General features: G+C 37.5%; 1 protein-coding gene across 2 annotated transcripts; it reads right to left on the bottom strand.

Moving 5' to 3' along the window:
- Nucleotides 1–1,951: 1,951 nt before the first annotated feature.
- CNEP1R1 (CTD nuclear envelope phosphatase 1 regulatory subunit 1) lies at nt 1,952–20,044 on the bottom strand. Of its 2 annotated transcripts, XM_036881032.2 has the most exons (6): nt 19,928–20,044; nt 18,785–18,856; nt 16,322–16,395; nt 7,025–7,134; nt 6,849–6,903; nt 1,952–3,312 (listed from the first exon to the last, which is right to left on the bottom strand). In XM_036881032.2, the coding sequence occupies exons 1-6, from the start codon at nt 19,950–19,952 to the stop codon at nt 3,271–3,273; spliced, it is 378 nt and encodes a 125-aa protein (XP_036736927.1). In that variant the 5' UTR covers nt 19,953–20,044; the 3' UTR covers nt 1,952–3,270. The 2 variants fall into 2 exon arrangements, with proteins under 2 accessions (XP_036736927.1, XP_057349369.1); XM_057493386.1 differs by lacking the exons at nt 16,322–16,395; nt 18,785–18,856; nt 19,928–20,044 and adding an exon at nt 7,915–8,299.
- Between the last annotated feature and the right edge of the window lie 416 nt (nt 20,045–20,460).

Genomic DNA, 20,460 nt, shown 5'->3' with positions numbered 1-20,460 from the left:
TCACTTCCAGCCTTCTCTCCTGGCACAACCCCTCTACAACTCTATGCTGCCAGCCACATTCCAGAACTGCCTGGCGCCCTACTCCCACCTCCACCACTGACCCTTCAGGTCTCTTTGGGAAGAACCTCTGCAGAAAGTCTTGCCAGGCTGGACCCACTTTCCCTGGGCATCCTACAATTCTTACCTTCCTTAACACTGAAGCCCCATGGTAATTCCTCTGTCACTGGTCTGTATCCCCCACTAGAAAACAGGTTCAGAGAGTGCAGAAATTCTTCCTCATATATTATTAATACCCAGTAAATTACTGTCCATGTAAAGGGCAGTCTGCAGAGGTGGTGAAAGAGCACAGCTAACACTTTCAGGTAACAGGTACCCTTTTATTTTCTTTTTGTCTTTCACACAGACTTCCATAGCAGACAATCAACCATACCCTAAAAACGGCAGTTTTTAAAGTATTTGTGTTCCATGATGCAGATAAGATACACTTCCTATTTTTATGTGGAAAAAAGAGGGGCAAAGATAGAATTTATACTTACCTAATATAAACTAATATGGGCAATGTAGTCTGAAGGAAGAATGAGACTCAAGTTTCTACGGTTTCAACAGGAGAGGAAATGATAGAGCCACTCTCGCTGCTGCTGAAGGCAGAGCATCTCGTCAGCTAGGATTAGGTGTCTCTACAAAATGCCAATCAAGAGTCCAGTTCTATAGGAGAAAAGAGGTCCTCAAGAAGCAGCACTAGCAGGCAGTCAAAAACCTTGTTTCCTGTGAGGTTGCTTGAGAAGAGGAAAACACCTCGATTAGATTTCTTAATTATTAGGGGCCAAATAGCCTCTCTTTGCATTTAATCCAGTATTTAGGAGTTTATCTGGTTCAAAAGATAAGTACAGTTTCTCATGGTTATCTCCACTGAGATGTTGACATTGGGTAAAACTGCAATGATATATATGTATTTTTTACTTTTAGGATTTAGTTTAATAACTAGATCTGCTGAGCATTTACTCTAGCCAAGCCCTGTTTAAGTGCTTTACACAAATCAGCACGTTTAATACTGAATACTATAAGGCTGAAAGATTGTCATATACTTATGTTTTATATTATCCTCCTATTCCAACACTAAAACGGCTCATGTATTAAGTTCAACCAACACACACGGATCTAAGTCAAGAGATTCTGGTGCTGATTTTATCTTTAATAAGTCATGGAGACCTAGAATAAAGTTATTTTGAAAATCTAAGACTGTCTTTCCCACTTGTAAACTTAGGACTGGACTCAATCAGTAATTTCCTAATAACATGGAAGGGGGGATGGGAGGGTGAGGATGCTGGTGAAGTGAACCAAACCTGGCAAATACTCCTGGGCACCTCAACCAGAGCGAAGACTTTCTTTGAAAATGAATTGTGCTGCTTCAAGTAAAGGTGTGAAAAATCATTGGAACTCTCAACAATTAAAGTTTCTTTCTTTGAGTCAATGAATTCCAAGTTGTCTGGCATCAGGAAATCCTTGAAAGTATGCCAACCATATTTAAGTACACAGGCATACTGTTCCAGGGGAGAAGATTCAAGGCACTCATTAAATACTTGAAATAGCTGATGACTCCCAAAAGGATTAAGAACCTACAAAATCCCTCTTCAGCTTTATACTCCTGGAAGAAACTGGAAATCCAAGTTTGCAAAGCACAATTTGAGAAAATCTGTATTTCCTGATTAAAAGCCAAGTGTTATTAGACAATGATGAAAAAAAGACATATTGAAAATAATCATAGTCTATGAATTGGGTACCTACAATTGCCTCTTGAAATTTGCTCTACTAGATGCAGAGTTAAAGTAAAAATATCTTGCTTGGAACTAGCCTATATCTGACACAGTATGTCTTAAAAATCTTCCAGAGTTACAGAAAAATTACAATAAACTTTTATCTTTACAATAAACCAAGAAAAAACCCCAATCACTAATTATATATAAAGTATTTATTTTTATGCATGTATTTACCTACAAAATTTACAGAAAATAAAACAATGCAGAATATATAGAATACCCTCTTAAGGCTTCTTAGGATCAGAGGGTTTATTGCTGCAGTTTGAAGAATAAAATTTTATACATGTGAATGCCAAGATGAACACATTTAAGTTAAATGGTAGGCTTGTTAAAAAATTTTTGTCCTATTATTGAATTTTCAGCTTTATGTTAAATGAGATTTAAAACATTGCTCATGAAATAATTTAAACCTTTTAAAAATCTTCTAATAAACAGGTAAAAGGCACCTCCAGTTCTTTAAAATATTTACAGCAATCCCAATAGTTTAATTTTAAGGGCGATTATAGTACATGTGGCTGATATGCATACACAGTATGTCAATAACACTCTCTAAACAGTGAGAATTGTAGACTCGTTTGTGGCACCGCTCCCAAGTTATCTTTGTGATGGAGTGGATGATCAGTTACACCTGTGCAATACTAGTAAAACAACATGTGTCTACACAGCATAAAATCCAATTATCTAAAACAATGACTATCAAATTCCCAGACAATACGTAATTTACAACTAAACTTGTATATTCAGAAGCCTTTGGAGGGTTCTTAAAATCATTTAAAAAAATATAAGGTATATTTAGCATAAATGAAAACAATGACTGGAAAATATCACCACAACAGTGGCTGAAATTCACTATCTGGTTTAACAAAAATGGTTTCTCTAAACATCTATAATCTCTTACAACATAATGGAGATGAATTTTTCTCAGTCTAAGCACAATCTGATGTTTCTCCTGCACTATGGTTAAGAGAGGAGCACAGGAATGAAAGGCACAGCTATACACAGTAGCTGGTTGTAAAGAGCTGTGGAGATGCAAGCACATGTTTTGGAAATACTGGTGCAGGAGAATAAAGTCCACATAACATTTTCCTCTTTAACATTGGCATTGATTTGCTATTTACAGTAGTCTGCAAAAATACATTATAAAAACTGGATGAGGTTCTGTTTCTAAGTTTAACTTAGTAACATACATACATACTTCAACTGCAAAGATCTCTGCAGAAGCTGAAGTACTAAAGTGACACTAATACTGAAACACAAATAATCAAAGGTACTGAAGCACTGATAACACGAGTCACCATTATCAAGACAATCTGGGTAAATATTGCACACTTCTTGTCAGTTGTGGCTATGACCTTCACATATCCAACTGTAAAAGGAATCCTTTATGGCTTTTTGCTGTATCATTTCTTTGAAGAAAGGCTCTTTTAGGTCCCGTAACAATGAATGCAGATTGTCATTGAACATGAGGCCTAGGTTTCAAAATTAGTTTTCCTGTCTGTAAAAACAAAAAAACCCAAAAACCCATTTTAATACACAGTTCTATTAAAACCACACCACTTACCTATAAACTTTAGTGGACATTTGAAGGGTATCAAAATACCTCTAAATTTAGTCAATTACTAAGCTATTAATATAGTTACGTTTTACAAGCTTTGTGTGGAGACTTCTTCTAAAATCTGTATTTTAAAGAACACACATGCAATCTTTACTTAATGAATTCTGTCTACTGGCCACCTAAAAATCAGCCAATCAAGCCACTGGATAAAAGAGAATTCCAACTTGTACAGACTGACTTATGATCCTTACCAAACAAAGTCTATAGAACATAATTAAACCATGTACTTGAGCAAAAACATTTCCTTTCTCAACATTTAATTTTTAATTTCTTCTAGTTAAAAACAAGTGATTGCAGTAATACATATGTGTACACTGCTGGTGTTCATTCAGCATAAGTGAACACAATTCTTCTGTAGGGTAGGGTCAACTGTCATATTCATATATATATATAAAATAATACCACATAATCCACACAATTCCATTTTTGGGAATTTATCTGAAGGAAACTAGATACGAGTGTAAAGATGTACAAAAAAGTGTCATTCTTTCATTCAACAGTTACTGAATGCCAACATGTGCCAGGCTTTGAGTGAAATGCTAGGGATCCAGTAATGAACTCATGGAGCTTACGTGCTGGTGGAAAACACACACATATGTAATATGGAAAGTTGGAAGTGTCTGTCTAGTAAGGGATTAAATTATGACGCATTCATAAAATGGGACGATATGTAGTTAGACAGAACGGAAGACCTTAATAGAGATAATGCAGATGAAAAGAATAAGCCCAGGACTTAAACGTCCAATAAATGGTGGCTTTTAAATCCTTACACTGGGTCAAAGAAGCAGGTTTGAAAAATCCCTAACATCATCTTTTTATGAAAAGCAAGTTAGAGTATACAACAAAATATAAAATGTGGTTATCTTTGGCTGGTATGATTATAGGTGGCTATAATTAACATATTTTATTATCCTCAGGTCAAAACTGTCAGGACTCTGGCTGCCTCCTGATTCACACTTTCCCTTAATTTTTGGTAATCCCATTTTCCCATTGCTTCATGAGGTGTAATTTACATACAGCAGAATGCTCAAATCTTATGTAGTTTTCAATTTTGACAAATATATACACCCATGTAGCCACCACCCAGAAAGTTATGTGGATGAAGCTATATAACATCACCACCCCTCAGGAAGTTCCTCTATGCCTCTCTCCAGTCAATGGTGTTCCCTCTCCCTACACCGCCATACTGCCTACCAGATAATTCTGCCTGTCTCTGATCTTTAAATAAATGGGATCATACGTGTGTTCTCTTGCATCCACTTCTTTCAATGTGTTTCTGAGATTCATCCGTGTTACAACGCTTAAGTAGTTTGTACTTTCTTACATTGCTGTTACAATATAAAATATACAGTATTCCACTGTATGATTATAATGCTATTTGTTTACCCATACTTTTAATCTATTTTAAATGATATGAGTAAGGCATTAATGTAACCTCACTATAAACAATTTAACAGATAAGCTGTCATCTTTCCATTCTAATCCTCTTACAGAAGAAACCAGTTTTAGCAGGAATTCTTCCAGACTGTTTTGTATGGATTTATATTCACATATATAAATAATAAAAATTTAGTGTTTCTAATGTAAAACATGTACCTTGGGATTTGTTTCAAAACAATCCAATGAGGGTAAAGTGGGCAGGGGTACACATGAAGTAAGAATGGCCATGAGCTGGATATGATACTGGCTGATGGGGGTACATGGGAGTTCATTATACTGCTCTATGATTGAAAATTTTCATAATTAAAACTTAAAAAAAAAGGTACCAAATTCAGCATTTTGATAATTTACTTTTTGTACCTAACATTATACTGTAGAGATCCTTCCATGTCTATATTTTTAGGTTTACTTTTGGTTTTCTATGATGTGGCTACACCAGTCTCTTTTACCACTCCCCTGCTGAGAAACTTAACAATTGCTTCCATTTTTTCACTACACAAAGGATATTGCAATGAAGTCCTGTACTTGCTTCCTTGTGTGCGTGTGTGATGGCCCTCTACCCAGAGTAGAGAGAAGCAGAATGGTTAAGTCATAAGGCCCACACATTTTACATTTGTACGAATGACGAAAAAACTGCCTTCCAAAATGGCTGTACCAATGTTCCCAACACGTAGTGTGTGGGTGCATCCACTTCACCACAGTACTGGAGTTACCAAAGTATTTCATTTTTGCCAGTCTGACAGGTTATATAAATGGAAACTCAGTTTTGCTTTGTCTTTCCCAATTTATAAATGCAGCTGTTCAGTCTTTATACAAGTTTATTGAACATCTGTATTTCCACTTCTGTGATATGACTTAGTTTTCCCATTCTTAAAATGTACTATTTGTCACCTTTGGATTTCTTAATAGGTCTTCACACATTCTGGATACTATCCTCCATCTATCAGATACCTTACAAATACTTTGTTCTAATCACTACTTAATTTCTTGCCTTCTGCTGTACAAAATTTTTAAACATTGCTACAATTATATGCATTCAACTTCTCCCATTATGGCATTTGTTTTGTCTATCAAGGTGTTTTCCTATCCAAGGTTATAAACACATTCATCTATACTTTCTTCTAATGATTTCCTGGTGGGATGTGTGTATATTTTAAAACATATTTAAGACTTTATCTGGAATTTTGTTTTTCTTAACGATATGAGGCAAGATCTAAGTTCATTCTTTCCCCCAAATGAAGAGCCAATTGCCTTAACAGTATTCAATAATGTATTTCATCCTTTTTGACTTGAAATACTATCCTTATCCTCTAAAAAAACCAAAATCGAAGTATTTAGTCTTTATTCTCTTCCATCAATCCAGGTGTTTTCCTGCCCTACTACCTTTTTTTTTCTTTTATACTCTAATTTTCTATATTGGGTTAGGTATTATTTGTTTAACAGTTTTTAAAATTGAAGGTAAACACACCTTTATTAATAAAATAAGCAATCAAAATTGTGAGGTAGTTATGACACATGATCAACTTTTAAAAACACAGTAAATTCATATGTCTGAAGTCCATCAATTAATCTATGATTCTATTTAAGATTCTACATACAGAATACCATTTGATACATAATAGTTTACAAAACCAATACCCACTGAGCTATTTTTGGCAAACAAAGCCCACTGTATTTCATTAACTCTATGATGGTTTCAATTATAAGATGAATCATATTTTTATGTTATTAAGAAAGATTAAACTATCAACTCTACTTATTTAATTGCAAGACACTAATGATTATTAGATGCATCTCAATTTCAGAGATGATAAAATGTAAAAAAAAAAAAAATGTGTCTTAGAATCAGTGCTGTAAGGAATATTCCCACTATTAATTCCATGGAGGAAATTTGTTAGTAAAATGTTTGTTTTACTGATGCCAAAACATTACAGTCCTCTCACGCAAGTCTACAATTTTCTAATAAATATACTTACATCATCACAAGACATGTTGTACTCTGCTAATACCGTTCGACATCGAGCAGCTATACTGAATAAACGTGGTCAAAGGAAAATTCATTTCAAGAGTAAGCTTTTAAAAAGACTTAGATAATTGAGAAGATGCTTTAATTTAGTTCAGATAATCAAACTCAATTTGTGGTAAAGGATACATTGATGGTGCAACTACTCTCTTGTGTATTCCAGCAAAGAACAAACCTATTAAAGTGATACAGCTAATGGTGAAAAACGGATGATTCCACAGTGATGTGAAGAAGGACACCTAAAAAGAGTATGAAATATAGAGATGTTAAAAATTTTAAAGCAATACTGATTCCTACTTTCCCACTCATGCATAAATATGTGACATTTGAATGATCTGAAATATGACAATGTCAAAACTTCCAATAATCCTAGTTCTCCATATTGCTTTGCCATAATGTTTTATATCTTCAATAGAGCAAGACACATAGCAATATTCTCTCCATTCATTTTAAATACTTATACTATTACAAATTTATTCCTATTATCAAAAAACCATACCCCCAAAAACATTTAGTGAACCCTTCCTAGTGAGAAGTAATTTAAAAAGCATAAGACTGTAAGTCCCATGAGAGCAGTGACACTGTTGCGCACTGCTGGTCTCCCATTAACTGAAACAGCACTTGGGAAAGATAGGTGCTCAATAAATATTGTTGAATGAACGAAGAGGTCTTTGATCTCAATGAAAATGTAAGTTGAGAAGGGGGATTCAAGATGGCTATGGGAGAGGTGAGACAGAGAATTCCTCCCAAAACCACATATAGTCCGAAAATATAGTTAATACAACTAGCCCTAAAACAGCAACAGGAAAGAAGGCTGCACCAGACTGCATACAGACCTCACAAACAGAGCAGACCTCATGAAAGAGGGTAACATACCAAAGCCTCAATCTGTCAGGACCCAAGCCCTTCCCCAACTCCAGCTCACCGGCGGGAGAAACAGAAACGGAGCACGGAGGGGGTGGAGGCCTAGAACTGCTGAATACCCAGTCCTGGAGGTCTGCTTTGGAACATAAACCTACATTGTGTGGTGCTCTGGAGGTTGGTGGGGTTGGGGAGCTGGGACAGGCAGAGTGCTTGATACTGAGATTCCAGCCATTTGTGGAGGATGGGAATCCGCAACCTGCCGCTCTGGGACAAAGGAAAGGCAGGCTGTCTGAGAGGCTTCCTAGCAGTGAGAGGGCTGCTGAAGGGGTGGGGTTTGCACAGAGCTTGCTATGTGGGAGAAGGGATAGGTGGACAAGATTGTCTGGCGGCATTCTGCCCAGCAGGTTGGGAAATCTGAGGACCTTCAGGCACTCCATCCCCCTGGCTGGCTACTCAGCTCCGAGGCCCCCCACCGTGACATGCAGCTTGCTGCGCTTTCCTCCTGGCCTGCTGGCATGTGCTCACAAACCGACAGTCATTGCACAGGCATCAGGCCAACCAGAGGGAGGCCTTGCCTACAACAGCTAGAGAAGCAAAGCACAGAGGCTTAGTGTGCTTGGCCCACTGGCTCTGACACTGGAGACAGGCACTGCAGCCAGGAATCAGGAAACAGATCTTTGCTCCCCTACGACCCCCAACCTCACTCTAGGGGCTGAGCAGCTCCAGAGACTAGACCTTCTGGGCACTAGAGGGCAGCACACAGAATTATGAAACATCAAAGGAACCTGGTTCAGACCAAAATCTCACAAACCCCAGAAAAAGGGCCAAATGAAACTGAACTCACCAATCTTCCTGAAAGAGAGTTCAAAATAAAAATCATAAACACGCTCAAGGAGATACTGAAAAATATTCAAGAACTCAGGGACGAATTTAAGACAGAGATTCAATCATTAACAAATTCCATATCTGAAATGAAACATACAATGGATTTAAAAGCAGATTAGATATAGTAGAAGAGAGGGTAAATGGAACAGAAATTAGAGAAGAGGAATACAAAGAAGCTGAGGCACAGAGAGAAAAAAGGATCTCTAAGAATGAAAAAATATTGAGAGAACTGTCTGACCAATGCAAATGGAACAATATCCACATTATAGGAGTACCAGGAGAAGAGAGAGTAAAAGGGAAAGAAAGTGTCATTGAGGAGGGAACTGCTGAAAACTTCCCCAATCTGGGGAAGGAGATAGTCTCTCAAGCCATGGTGGTGCACAGATCTCCCAACACAAGGGGCCCCAAGGAAGACAACATCAAGACATACAATAATTAAAATGGCAAAGATCAAGGACAAAGACAGACTTTTAAAAGCAGCTAGAGAGAGAAAAAAGATTACATACCAAGGAAAACCCATCAGGCTATCATCACATTTCTCAACAGAAACCTTACAGGCCAGAAGGGAGTGGCATGATATATTTAATGCAATGAAGCAGAAGGGCCTCGAATCAAAAATACTCTATCTGGCAAGGTTATCATTTAAATTTGAAGGAGGGATTAAACAATTTTCAGATAAGCAAAAGCTGAGAGAATTTATCTCCCACAAACCACCTCTACAGTGCATTTTGGAGGGACTACTATAGATGGAAGTATTCCTAAGAGTAACCAGGGGAAATAAACCACAGCAAAGTAGAACAATTAATTACTAAGCAGATGCAAAACCAAACCAACTACCCCCAAAGTCAATCAAGGGATAGACAAAGAGTACAGAATATGATACCTAACATATAAAGAATGGAGGAAGAAGAAAAAGGAGGGGAAAAAAAAAAGAATGTTTAGGTTGTGTTTGTAATAGCAAAAGAAGTGAGTTAAATTAGACTGTTAGATAGTAAGGGAATTACCCTTGAACTTTTGGTAACCACAAATCTAAAGTACTATCGATAATCACCCTAAATGTAAATGGTCTGAATGCACCAATCAAAAGACACAGAGTCATTTAATGGATAAAAAAACAAGACCCATCTATATGCTGCCTACAAGAGACTCACTTCAAACCCAAAGACATACACAGACTGAAAGTAAAGGGATGGAAAAAGGTATTTCATGCAACTAATAGGGAGAAAAAAGCAGGAGTTGCAGTACTTGTATCAGACAAAACAGACTTCAAAACAAACAAAGTAACAAGAGAAAAACAAGGACATTACATAATGATAAAGGGGTCAGTCCAATAGGAGGATATAACTATTATAAATATCTATGTGCACAACACAGGATCACCTACTTATGTAAAACAAATACTAACAGAATTAAAGGGGGAAATAGAATGCAATGCATTCATTTTAGGAGACTTCAACACACCACTCACTCCAAAGGACAGATCAACCAGACAGAAAATAAGTAAAGAGACAGAGGCACTGAACAACGTATTAGAACAGATGGACTTAACGGACATCTACAGAACACTTCATCCAAAAGCAACAGAATACATTCTTCTCAAGTGCAGATGGAACCTTTTCAAGAATAGATCATATACTAGGCCACAGTAAGAGACTCAGTAAATTCAAAAACATTGAAATTATACCAACCAGCTTCTCAGATCACAAAGGTATGAAACTAGATATAAATTACTCAAAGAAAATGAAAAAGCCCACAAACACATGGAGGCTTAATAACTTGCTCCTAAATAATCAGTGGATCAATGACCAAATAAACACAGAGACCAAGCAATATATAGAGACAAATGCCAACAATAATTTAAAACCAGAAAATCTGTGGGATGCAGCGAAGGATGTGCTAAGAGGAAAGTATATTGCAATACAGGCCTACCTCAGGAAAGAACAACAATCCCATATGAACAGTCTAAACTCACAATTAACAAAACTAGAAAAAGAAGAACAAATGAGGCCCAAAGTCAGAAGGAGGGACATAATAAAGATCAGAGCAGAAATAAATAAAATTGAGAAGAATAAAACAATAGAAAGAATCAATGAAAGCAGGAGCTGGTTCTTTGAGGAAAAAAAACAAAATAGATAAACACCTAGCCAGACTTACCGAGAAAAAAAGACAGTCTACACACATAAACAGAATCAGAAATGAGAAAGGAAAAATCACTACGGACACCACAGAAATACAAAGAATTATTAGAGAATACTATGAAAAATTATATGCTAACAAACTGGATAACCTAGAAGAAATGAACAACTTTCTAGAAAAATACAACCTTCCAAGGCTGGTCCAGGAGGAAACAGAAAATCTGAATAGACCAATTACCAGCAACAAAATTGAACTGGTAATCAAAAAACTACCTAAGAAGAAAACACCTAGACCAGATGGTTTCACCGCTGAATTTTATCAAACATTTAGTGAAGACCTAATACCAACTTCCCTAAAGTTTTCCAAAAAGTAGAAGAGGAGCGCACACTCCAAAACTCATTCTGCAAGACCAACATCACTCTAATACCAAAACCAGGCAAAAATACCACAAAAAAAGAAAATTACAGACCAATATCCCTGATGAACATAGATGCAGAAATACTCAACAAAATATTAGCAAACTGAATTTAAAAATACATAAAAAAGATCATCCATCACGATCAAGTAGGATTCATCCCAGGGATGCAAGGACAGTACAACATTTGAAATTCATCAACATCATCCACTATATCAATAAAAAGAAAAACACATGATTATCTCCATAGATGCTGAAAAAGCATTCGACAAAATTCAACATCCATTCATGATAAAAACTCTCAACAAAATGGGTGTAGAGGGCAAGTACCTCAACATAATAAAAGCCATATATGACAAACCCACAGGCAACATCGTACTTAACAGTGAGAAGCTGAAAGCTTTTCACCTAAGAGCAGGAACAAGACAAGGATGCCCACTCTCCCCACTTCTATTCAACATAGTTCTGGAGGTCACAGCCACAGCAATCAGACAACTCAAAGAAAAAAAAGGCATCTAGATTGGTAAGGAAGAAGTCAAACTGTCCCTGCTTGCAGATGACATGATATTGTACATAAAAAACCCCACTCCACTCCAAACTACTAGATCTAATATCTGAATTCAGCAAAGTTTCAGGATACAAAATTAATACAGAGAAATATGTTGCATTCCTATACACTAACGATGAACTAGCAGAAAGAGAAATCAAGAAAACAATTCCATTCATGATTGCGTCAAAAAGAATAAAATACCTAGGAATAAACTTAACCAAGGAAGTGAAAGACCTATGCTCTGAAATCTACAAGACACTCATGAGAGAAATTAAAGATACCAATAAACAGAAACATATCCTGTGCTCATGGTTAGGAAGAATTAATATTGTCAAAATGGCCATGCTGCCTAAAGCAATCTACAGATTCAATGCAATCACTATCAAAACACCAACAGCATACTTCAACGAACTGGAACAAATAGTTCTAAAATTCATATAGAACCACAAAAGACCCTGAATAGCCAAAGTAATCCTGAGAAGGAAGAATAAAGCTGGGGGGATTACGCTCCCCTACTTCAAGCTCTACTACAAAGCCACAGTAAGCAAGACAATTTGGTACTGGCACAAGAACAGACCCACAGACCAGTGGAACAGAACAGAGTCCAGATATTAACCTAAGCATGTATGGTCCATTAATAAACGATAAAGGAGCCATGGATATACAATGGGGAAATGACAGTCTCTTCAACTGCTGGTGTTGGCAAAACTGGACAGCTACATGTAAGAGAATGAAACTGGATTATTGTCTAACCCCATACACAAAAGTAAACTCAAAGTGGATCAAAGACCTGAATGTAAGTCATGAAACCATTAAACTCTTAGAAGAAAACATAGGCAACACTCTTGAATATAAACATGAGCAACTTTTCATGAGCATATCTCCCCAGGCAAGGGAAACAAAAGCAAAAATGAACAAGTGGGACTATATCATGCTAAAAAACTTCTGTACAGCAAAGGACACCATCAGTAGAACAAAAAGGCATCCTATAGTATGGGAGAATATATTCATAAATGACATATCCGATAAGGGGTTGATATCCAAATTATATGAAGAGCTCACACACCTCAACAAACAAAAAGCAAATAAGCCAATTAAAAAATGGGCAGAAGAGCTGAACAGACACTTCTGCAAAGAAGAAATTCAGATGGCCAACAGACACATGAAAAGATGCTCCACATCACTAATCATCAGAGAAATATGCAAATTAAAACCACAATGAGGTTATCACCTCACACCAGTAAGGATGGTCAACATGCAAAAGACAAACAACAACAAACGTTGGTGAGGTTGTGGAGAAAGGGGAACCCTCTTACACTGCTGGTGGGAATGTAAATTAGTTCAACCATTGTGGAAAGCAGTATGGAGGTTCCTCTAAAAACTCAGAAATCCCATTTGACTCAGGAATTCCACTCCTAGGAATTTAACCTAAGAATATAGCAGCCCAGTTTGAAAAAGACATATGCACCTCTGTGTTTATTGCAGCACTATTTACAATAGCCAAGAAGTGGAAGCAACCTAAGTGTCCATCAGTAGATGAATGGATAAAGAAGATGTGGTACATATACACAATGGAATATTATTCAGCCGTAAGAAGAGAACAAATCCTACCATTTGCAACATGGATGGAGCTAGAGGGTATTATGCTTAGTGAAGTAAGTCAGGTGGAGAAAGACAAGTATCACATGATTTCACTCATTTGTGGAGTATAAGAACAAAGAGAAAACTGAAGGATCAAAACAGCAGCAGCCACACGAACCCAAGAATGGACTAACAGGTACCAAAGGGAAAGGGACTGGGGAGGACGGGTGGGAAGGGAGGGATAAGAGGGGAAAAGGGGCATTACGATTAGCACATATAACATGGGGTGGGGGGAAACACAGGGAAGGCAGTATAGCACACAGAAGACAAGTAGTGATTCTCTAGCATCTTAGTACGCTGATGGACATTGACTGTAATGGGGTAGGTATTTGGTGGGGACTTGATAATGGGGGGAGTCTAGTAACCATAATGTTGCTCATGTAATTGTACATTAATGATAGCAAAAGAAAAAAGAAAATATAAGTCAATCATGATCTAGTTACCTTCCCTGTTAAAAAGCTTCCTTAAGAGGGTTGGGTAAACTCTGCCATTCATAACCTGGGCCTGTCTACTCATCTCCTGACTTACCTACACACATATGCTGCCGTATCTCTCTCCTCTCCACCTGGCTAACTCCTGCATAGCCTTAAAAGACTCAGCTACATCACTCTTCCCCTCTGCCGAGGCAGGAAAAAAAAGGAGTTTGGTTTTGTAGTTATTGAGATTTAAATGGCCATAGGACATTCAGGGAGGCTAAAACAATTAGTAGCTATCCAGAAAGAATCAGAGTTCAAGAGAACTAAAAGGCTAATTTTAGATCTGGGCATAATCGGATGATAGCAGAAAATAAGACAACACAGAATTCTAAGACTATGGAGCCAGACAAGGGTCCAGGATCCAGAATCGGAACAAGAGCAGGCACTGAAGTATTCCACTGAAGGGGAGTGAAGATATGTAGACTGAAGGAGAGAAGGCAAGGGGTTAGAGAGCCTGAAAAAAAGACATCAAATGGACTAGTAACTAAATGGGAGCAACAGAGTCAGGCTAACGGTATCTGCGTAATATTCTTATACCAAGAAATGTGTACATGTTTCAAGACAGAGAACTAAACTTATGAAAAGCAGCAGACAGATGGCCTACTCTAATAAATTTCTTCAAATGAAGAAATGAGAGGCTAAAAACATCAGGAGGGAAGAAGCTCCCAGAAGGATGAGATCTTGAAGAAAAGTAAGTATTCCAGAGGAACGTGTTCTTAAAACCTATGATGACAGTTTAATTCCCACAGGACAGCTATGTTTTATGTGGCCTGCACAATGTTAGCATATACAGTGTTTCATGTTTCAGTTTTAACTACATCAGTTCTTTCCTCCATCCAAGTGCATCCAACTGCATCCAAACAGCAGTTTCCCCTTCAGATCAGAGTCACATCCTTTCCAGTCTGTCATGTTCCTTTCCTCTCTGGGTTCTTCCAGGTGGCCACTGGCTTTTGAGTTTGCAACTCTGGCTACACACACAATTGCTATTTAAAAGTCTTGTCAGGTTTGAGGTTATTAAATACTGAAATATAAAGAACCAACCCTTAGGCTAATAGTTATATTCTCACCTAATTTAGAAAATCATATTAACTAGAGAGTTTTGGGCTTATTCCAAATTACATTTAATTCTGGGTTTTATTAAGATCTCAACTAGCGGAAATCAGCTTATATTTTTCCCAATTAGAAGTCAGATTCATTTCCCAAGATAGAACTTTTTCAATCTTCCTGCCAGCCTCCTTCACTCTTCCCTTAAAGATGAGTACCAAGCACAGGCTTAAGATCAGATTTTTATAAATGAACACACAGGAGAGTTTCCTATCTGCCATAAAACTCCTCTATTAACATAAAATTCCATCACCAACCTCTTGTTTCCTATCCTTCTATATCTCCACCACAGTGGATAAAATCAGGGAGACTACATGTTAAATAAACCCCTGGCTGTTTGAATTGCCATTTAGACTGCTGACAAAAGCCTTATTCTTAGGTTTTTCTTCTATATACGCTAAAAGTTAGTTATAAATAAAGCTACCCGAAGTAGTCTACCTAATTACAGTTGAAAAGGGGATGTAAGGTTAAAATTTGAGAAAATTACACCATTATTACTTAAATAAAGCTGCAGAGGGAAAAAAACTGCTGAAAAATTGGAATCTACTGCTTCTCTAACAAAAAAGCCCAAGTTTGAAATTAAGGCACAAGTTAACAGAAGGAGGCAGAACTTCAGCTTTCATCAAAGGCTGCTTTAAGAAGTAACACTATTAAATCTTTTACTGCATTTGGTGTAGGGATATCTTGGACAGTGCCCAATGGGAGATCTCTTAGTGTTTCTTATACTAAACTTTGGGCAGGACATGTTTTTAATAGAGAAAAGGCTGACAAAGAAAAGCTTTGCTAGCTTAAGAAACTTAAACATGTGTTCTCTTCACAATGAAAAACCACAGGACTGTGATTGATTAGGTAATTCAGAGACTAATTTTTTTTCTAGTCTTGACTTTATTTTACATTTGTATTTTGCTATTTTATCATATATGCTTCTTATAAAGTTGTCTCAAATGCATTATGGGATGAGGGAAGGTACCATCACAGGTAACTCATAGAAGAAAATGCTGTAATTTTTAAAAAGCTGTCGCTAATGACACTAAACATACAAAGCAGAACAAAGACTATGTTTACAATGAAATACATAAAAATATTTAAAAAGATATGTAAAAACTGCACACAAGTTCAGAAATGAATGAGAAGTAACATGAGTACTATTTCTTCAGCCCTTTTTTCTGCAAAGATACTTAATTCACAGCTGCAAGTCAAAGGTTTTTCTTAAGCAAATTAATACAAGGACAATTTTAATGTAATGATTAGTATCTCTGCTTAGGCAGCACTTGAATAACATTTACAATGAACCAAGCATTGCTATGTCTATTATCTCATTTAATCTACTAAAGATTTTACATCAAAACTTCTACCTTTTGTGTCTCGGGATCTATTAACCAGTTCCAGGCACCGGTAGCTGTACAGACAGATACGACTATAAGAAGCACTGATGAAAGATAAACAAGAATTAGTAAGGAAATAAGCGTTTAATTATTTGATACTACCACCACCAGTTCTTAGTAAATACAGCCAGAGGATGCAGTATTTTATTAAATGGAAAATGCACTAGACTCTGGAATTCTTTTAAACACATGAACCTTAGTAATGAGGATGACACTATCCCTCTTATTTAACCAGAACTTATGACGATTAACGACATTAAACACAGTAAGAACCAATATGATAAAACTTTAATATTCTATGCTATATAACTTTCAATGTGCTCTGTGCTGATTCTGATCTTCTAAATTAAAAAAAAAAAAAAAAACAGAAAAACCTCTCATTTCCTAATGTAAACAAACCAAACAAAGACTCCTTAATGAATACACTGAGAACTCTGACTTAAGGATCTTTCCTTGCAGACAACTGCCTGCTGCTGAATTAAACAAAGGTCAGTATTAGGGATCAGTATTACTAGTGGAGCACACCAATCAGTCTAGATTTTCTTTAAGGGACTTAAAGAAAGGTCAGGGTAGAAATTACTGATAGTGGAACTCAGAAAAGGGTTCTTTCTCCCATTAAGCCAGAATTATTTTAGAAATTCTAAATAGATTCTAAGTAAAAATTAAGAAAAAAGGTACTATTAAAAAATAAAGATGCACCAAGCCTTGGTGCTTATTCTGGAGATCAAGACAGTTATTGTCTTTCAGTTAGGAAGCACACATTTTTTAAAATGTAGAGATCAAGCTTCAAAGAACAACAGAAATAGGGTAAAACTTTATAATTCCTGGTGATATCCTTTTGGAGGTAAGCTATAGAAAACAATCTCATTTCAGATATTTAGTAATATAACCAAAATTATGTTCTTAGCTCAAAACAGATTATATTCAACTTTTTATAATTCTGTATTTCCTATGTTTATTTTTACTTGTTTTTTTATTAAAGCTATAGTTGATAACAAGTATATAAGTTATAGTTGATATACAATCTTATATTGGTTTCAAGTATACAACACAATGGTTCAACAATTACCCACATTATTAAATCCTCATCCCTTCTAGTGTAGTTACTAGCTATCAACATAGGGAGGCATTACAGAATCATTGGCTGTATTCTCCATGCTATACTACCATCCCTATAACCAATTTATATTATGATTGAGAATTTTTGTGCCCCTTTATCCCCCTCACTGTTCCCACTCACCCACTCCAACCCCTCCTGCATGGTGACCACCAGTCACTTCTCAGTGTCTATGAGTCTACTGCTGTTTCCTTCATTTTGTTTTTTTAGATTCCACAAGTGAAACATACTTTTATTTGGTTGGGACATTAACCAAGCTAATGTCATTTATATGTAAGCAATGAGACCATGATCCAGAGAAAAGGTACAGTCACTATTATTGTATAAGATAGGACAGCATCAGATACACTTTAAAAGACTTTTAAGTAGCAGTGAAACAAGGTTTTGGGGGTAATTTCTAGGTAAACCAGATAAGCTGGGAAAATCACTGCTTGTGAATTCTGACCAGAATTTTCAAGGCATACAATTAAACTTTGCAAACAGATCTAATAAGTATTACACAAAAAAATCTCGACAGAGAAAAAGACTCCTAACTTCAATAGTGCTCTTTTGGTCCCACAAACTGGGTTATACTTTGAAATAATATATGTCCTCAAGGTGTGCTGTTGTACTTCCTTCCTGGAAGGAATTAAATTTCAATAATAAATATCCAAGAAATTAAGACTAGTCCCAATGGCCGTTAGCAAGCAAGGCCTTTTGTTTGCTGATGTCATCACTGTACTGCGTTTCCTAATTTCCTGTGTGATTTATGGGGCAGTAACCACAATTCTTTCAAATCATATTTTGTGGTACTGAAGATATTTTTGATTAATAATGCGAATTTTTTCTATAGGTAAGGCTCCAAAGTGGCACAATTATGCTCTGTTAAAATCAACAAAGGATAATTTCATAATCTTTGCAAGTACATGTTAAATAAGATTTTCCATAACAAAACTTTAATTCAGTAATTTGTAAGCAAACTGTAAATTGTTTAAAAACGTGCTACAGAAACTTTTATGTGTTGTTCATCAAATTTGTAATATGGATTCAATAAAAAAATGAAATTGTGTTTTTAATGGAAAAAATAAAAATTCGACCACTTAAAAGACTGTTCTTGCTGTGTCAGCCAGTTCTTTTTCATAAAAATTTCTTTATAATTCATTGCTTACAATGTTAAATAAATCTAAACACTACCAAAGCAAATGAAAATTTCTTACGGTTTAGTAAAGCAGGCATTTGTTAACCAGACATTTTACATAAAAGCAAACCATTGCGAGGCAGAGATAAAAGTATCAACTGTCAGTTTATTTTCCCTTAAAAAAAAAAAAGGTACTTACTTCTCCAACGTCCAGTGGCAGGTTGCAAACAATGAATATATTCTGTAAGTCTCCTCTCAAAAGCCTTAAGATCTAGGTAAAAAGATTTTAATTTTCTTATTAGCCACTTTTACTAGTTTGGGTATATCAAGCTGAAATTTTAGATACTCTGCTTCACGTCTTTCACACCAACTTACATGTATCACTGCACTATTCATTTACTATGATAGCTTTAAGCACTTGACAAAAACATTACGTTTCTTTACACTTTCACATATAAGGAAACTGGTTGGTTCACTTTTTAGAAGAATCTGTAAAATGGTATGTGAAATATCAGCTGCAGCCTCAGCCGGCGCCACACGCTAGAATTGTGGGGACTGCAAACAAAAGGATCAAAATCAGGTCGAGTTTTAATGCTGCTGTAATCAACAACTATTAAATGGAATAACGTGTTACCTAACACCAAAAGCCTTCGAGGTCTATCTGAATTCAATTAATTACCCGATTCCGATTTCCAGCCCTTGTATTTAATTAATTAATGGCTCGATTTCTGCCTGGTCTTAACTGGACTTTTTGCTACCGCTAACTGATGTGTGGAAAGACACTCCCCTTTCTTCCCCGCGAATGGGTTACAGGTGATCTTCGTGCACTACCGAATTCCGCCGACGTCTTCTAAAAAGCGTCCAAGGTGCTGCCTCTGAACGAGCAAGGTGGGTATCATTTCCACGATAGCATTTTTTGAGCTTTTAAAAGGAGACCAAGAGGCACTCCCTTACCCAGGCAGTTACCAGAAATCACAGCAGAAATTAGAGATATATTTCGCGAAGTTACCGGAGTAAAATAAAGAGAATTAGCATACACAAGGCACAAAAGGCAAATGCTTGCTAATGAATAAAAAGTACAAGAAGCCCGGGCAAAGGCTAAGTAGCCATGATCTAAGCTGGGGGAATGGACGAGCGGACGCAACGCCCCCGGGCCGGGTCCGCTCACCCTCTGGCCCCCCGGCCGGGATCCCGCGCCCTCAAGCTCCGGGCCGCCTCAGTCCATCCTTCGCGGCCTCCTCTCCCTGGAGCGGAGTCTCCGCGACTCCGGTTCCTCCGGAGCCCAGCCGGCTTCCGGGAGGAGCGCGGGACGTGCCCGAGCGACCCAGGAGACCCGCCCTACCTTCTGCCTGCTCCAGCGAGTTCATGTCGGGCGGAAGCTCCGGTCACCGCCGGAGCCCCGTCCGCATCGCAGCTGCGCGGCCCCCGCCCGGCCGGCAAAGCCAACCCCCACCCTTAACCGCTCCCCTCTGTCCCTCCTTGTCGCACCGCCCCTTATCTAGACCCGCTACGCTTATTGGGTGCCTTGCTGGACCCCAATATTAAGATAGTTCTCTATTGGCTAACTCCTACACTGGCCTCGGGGGGGGCCTAGCGTTGGACGGTCCGCCGGAGGGACCAAGAACTTCCATGGGCCGGGCTGGTGTAGCGCTGGCGCCGCCTCCTGTCCCAGGGAGGAACTGCAGCCTGTCCGAGCCAGTTCGTTCGTACGTATAATTACTGTTTCCTTTTTGGTTCTTTCATTCCTCAGATATTTATTGGGCGGCCACTACTTTCCTGGCAGAGTCCTAGTGGCCTACGAATGATACAGAAATCAAAGAGCTGGTCCTCTCTCTAGGACCCAAAGGAAAATAACATATGTACAGAACTAACTAG

Source organism: Manis pentadactyla, chromosome 15 (assembly GCF_030020395.1).
Source record: "Manis pentadactyla isolate mManPen7 chromosome 15, mManPen7.hap1, whole genome shotgun sequence".
NCBI lineage: Eukaryota > Metazoa > Chordata > Mammalia > Pholidota > Manidae > Manis > Manis pentadactyla.
Note: the sequence above shows the minus strand (reverse complement) of the source record. Positions and strands in the feature narration are given on the sequence as shown.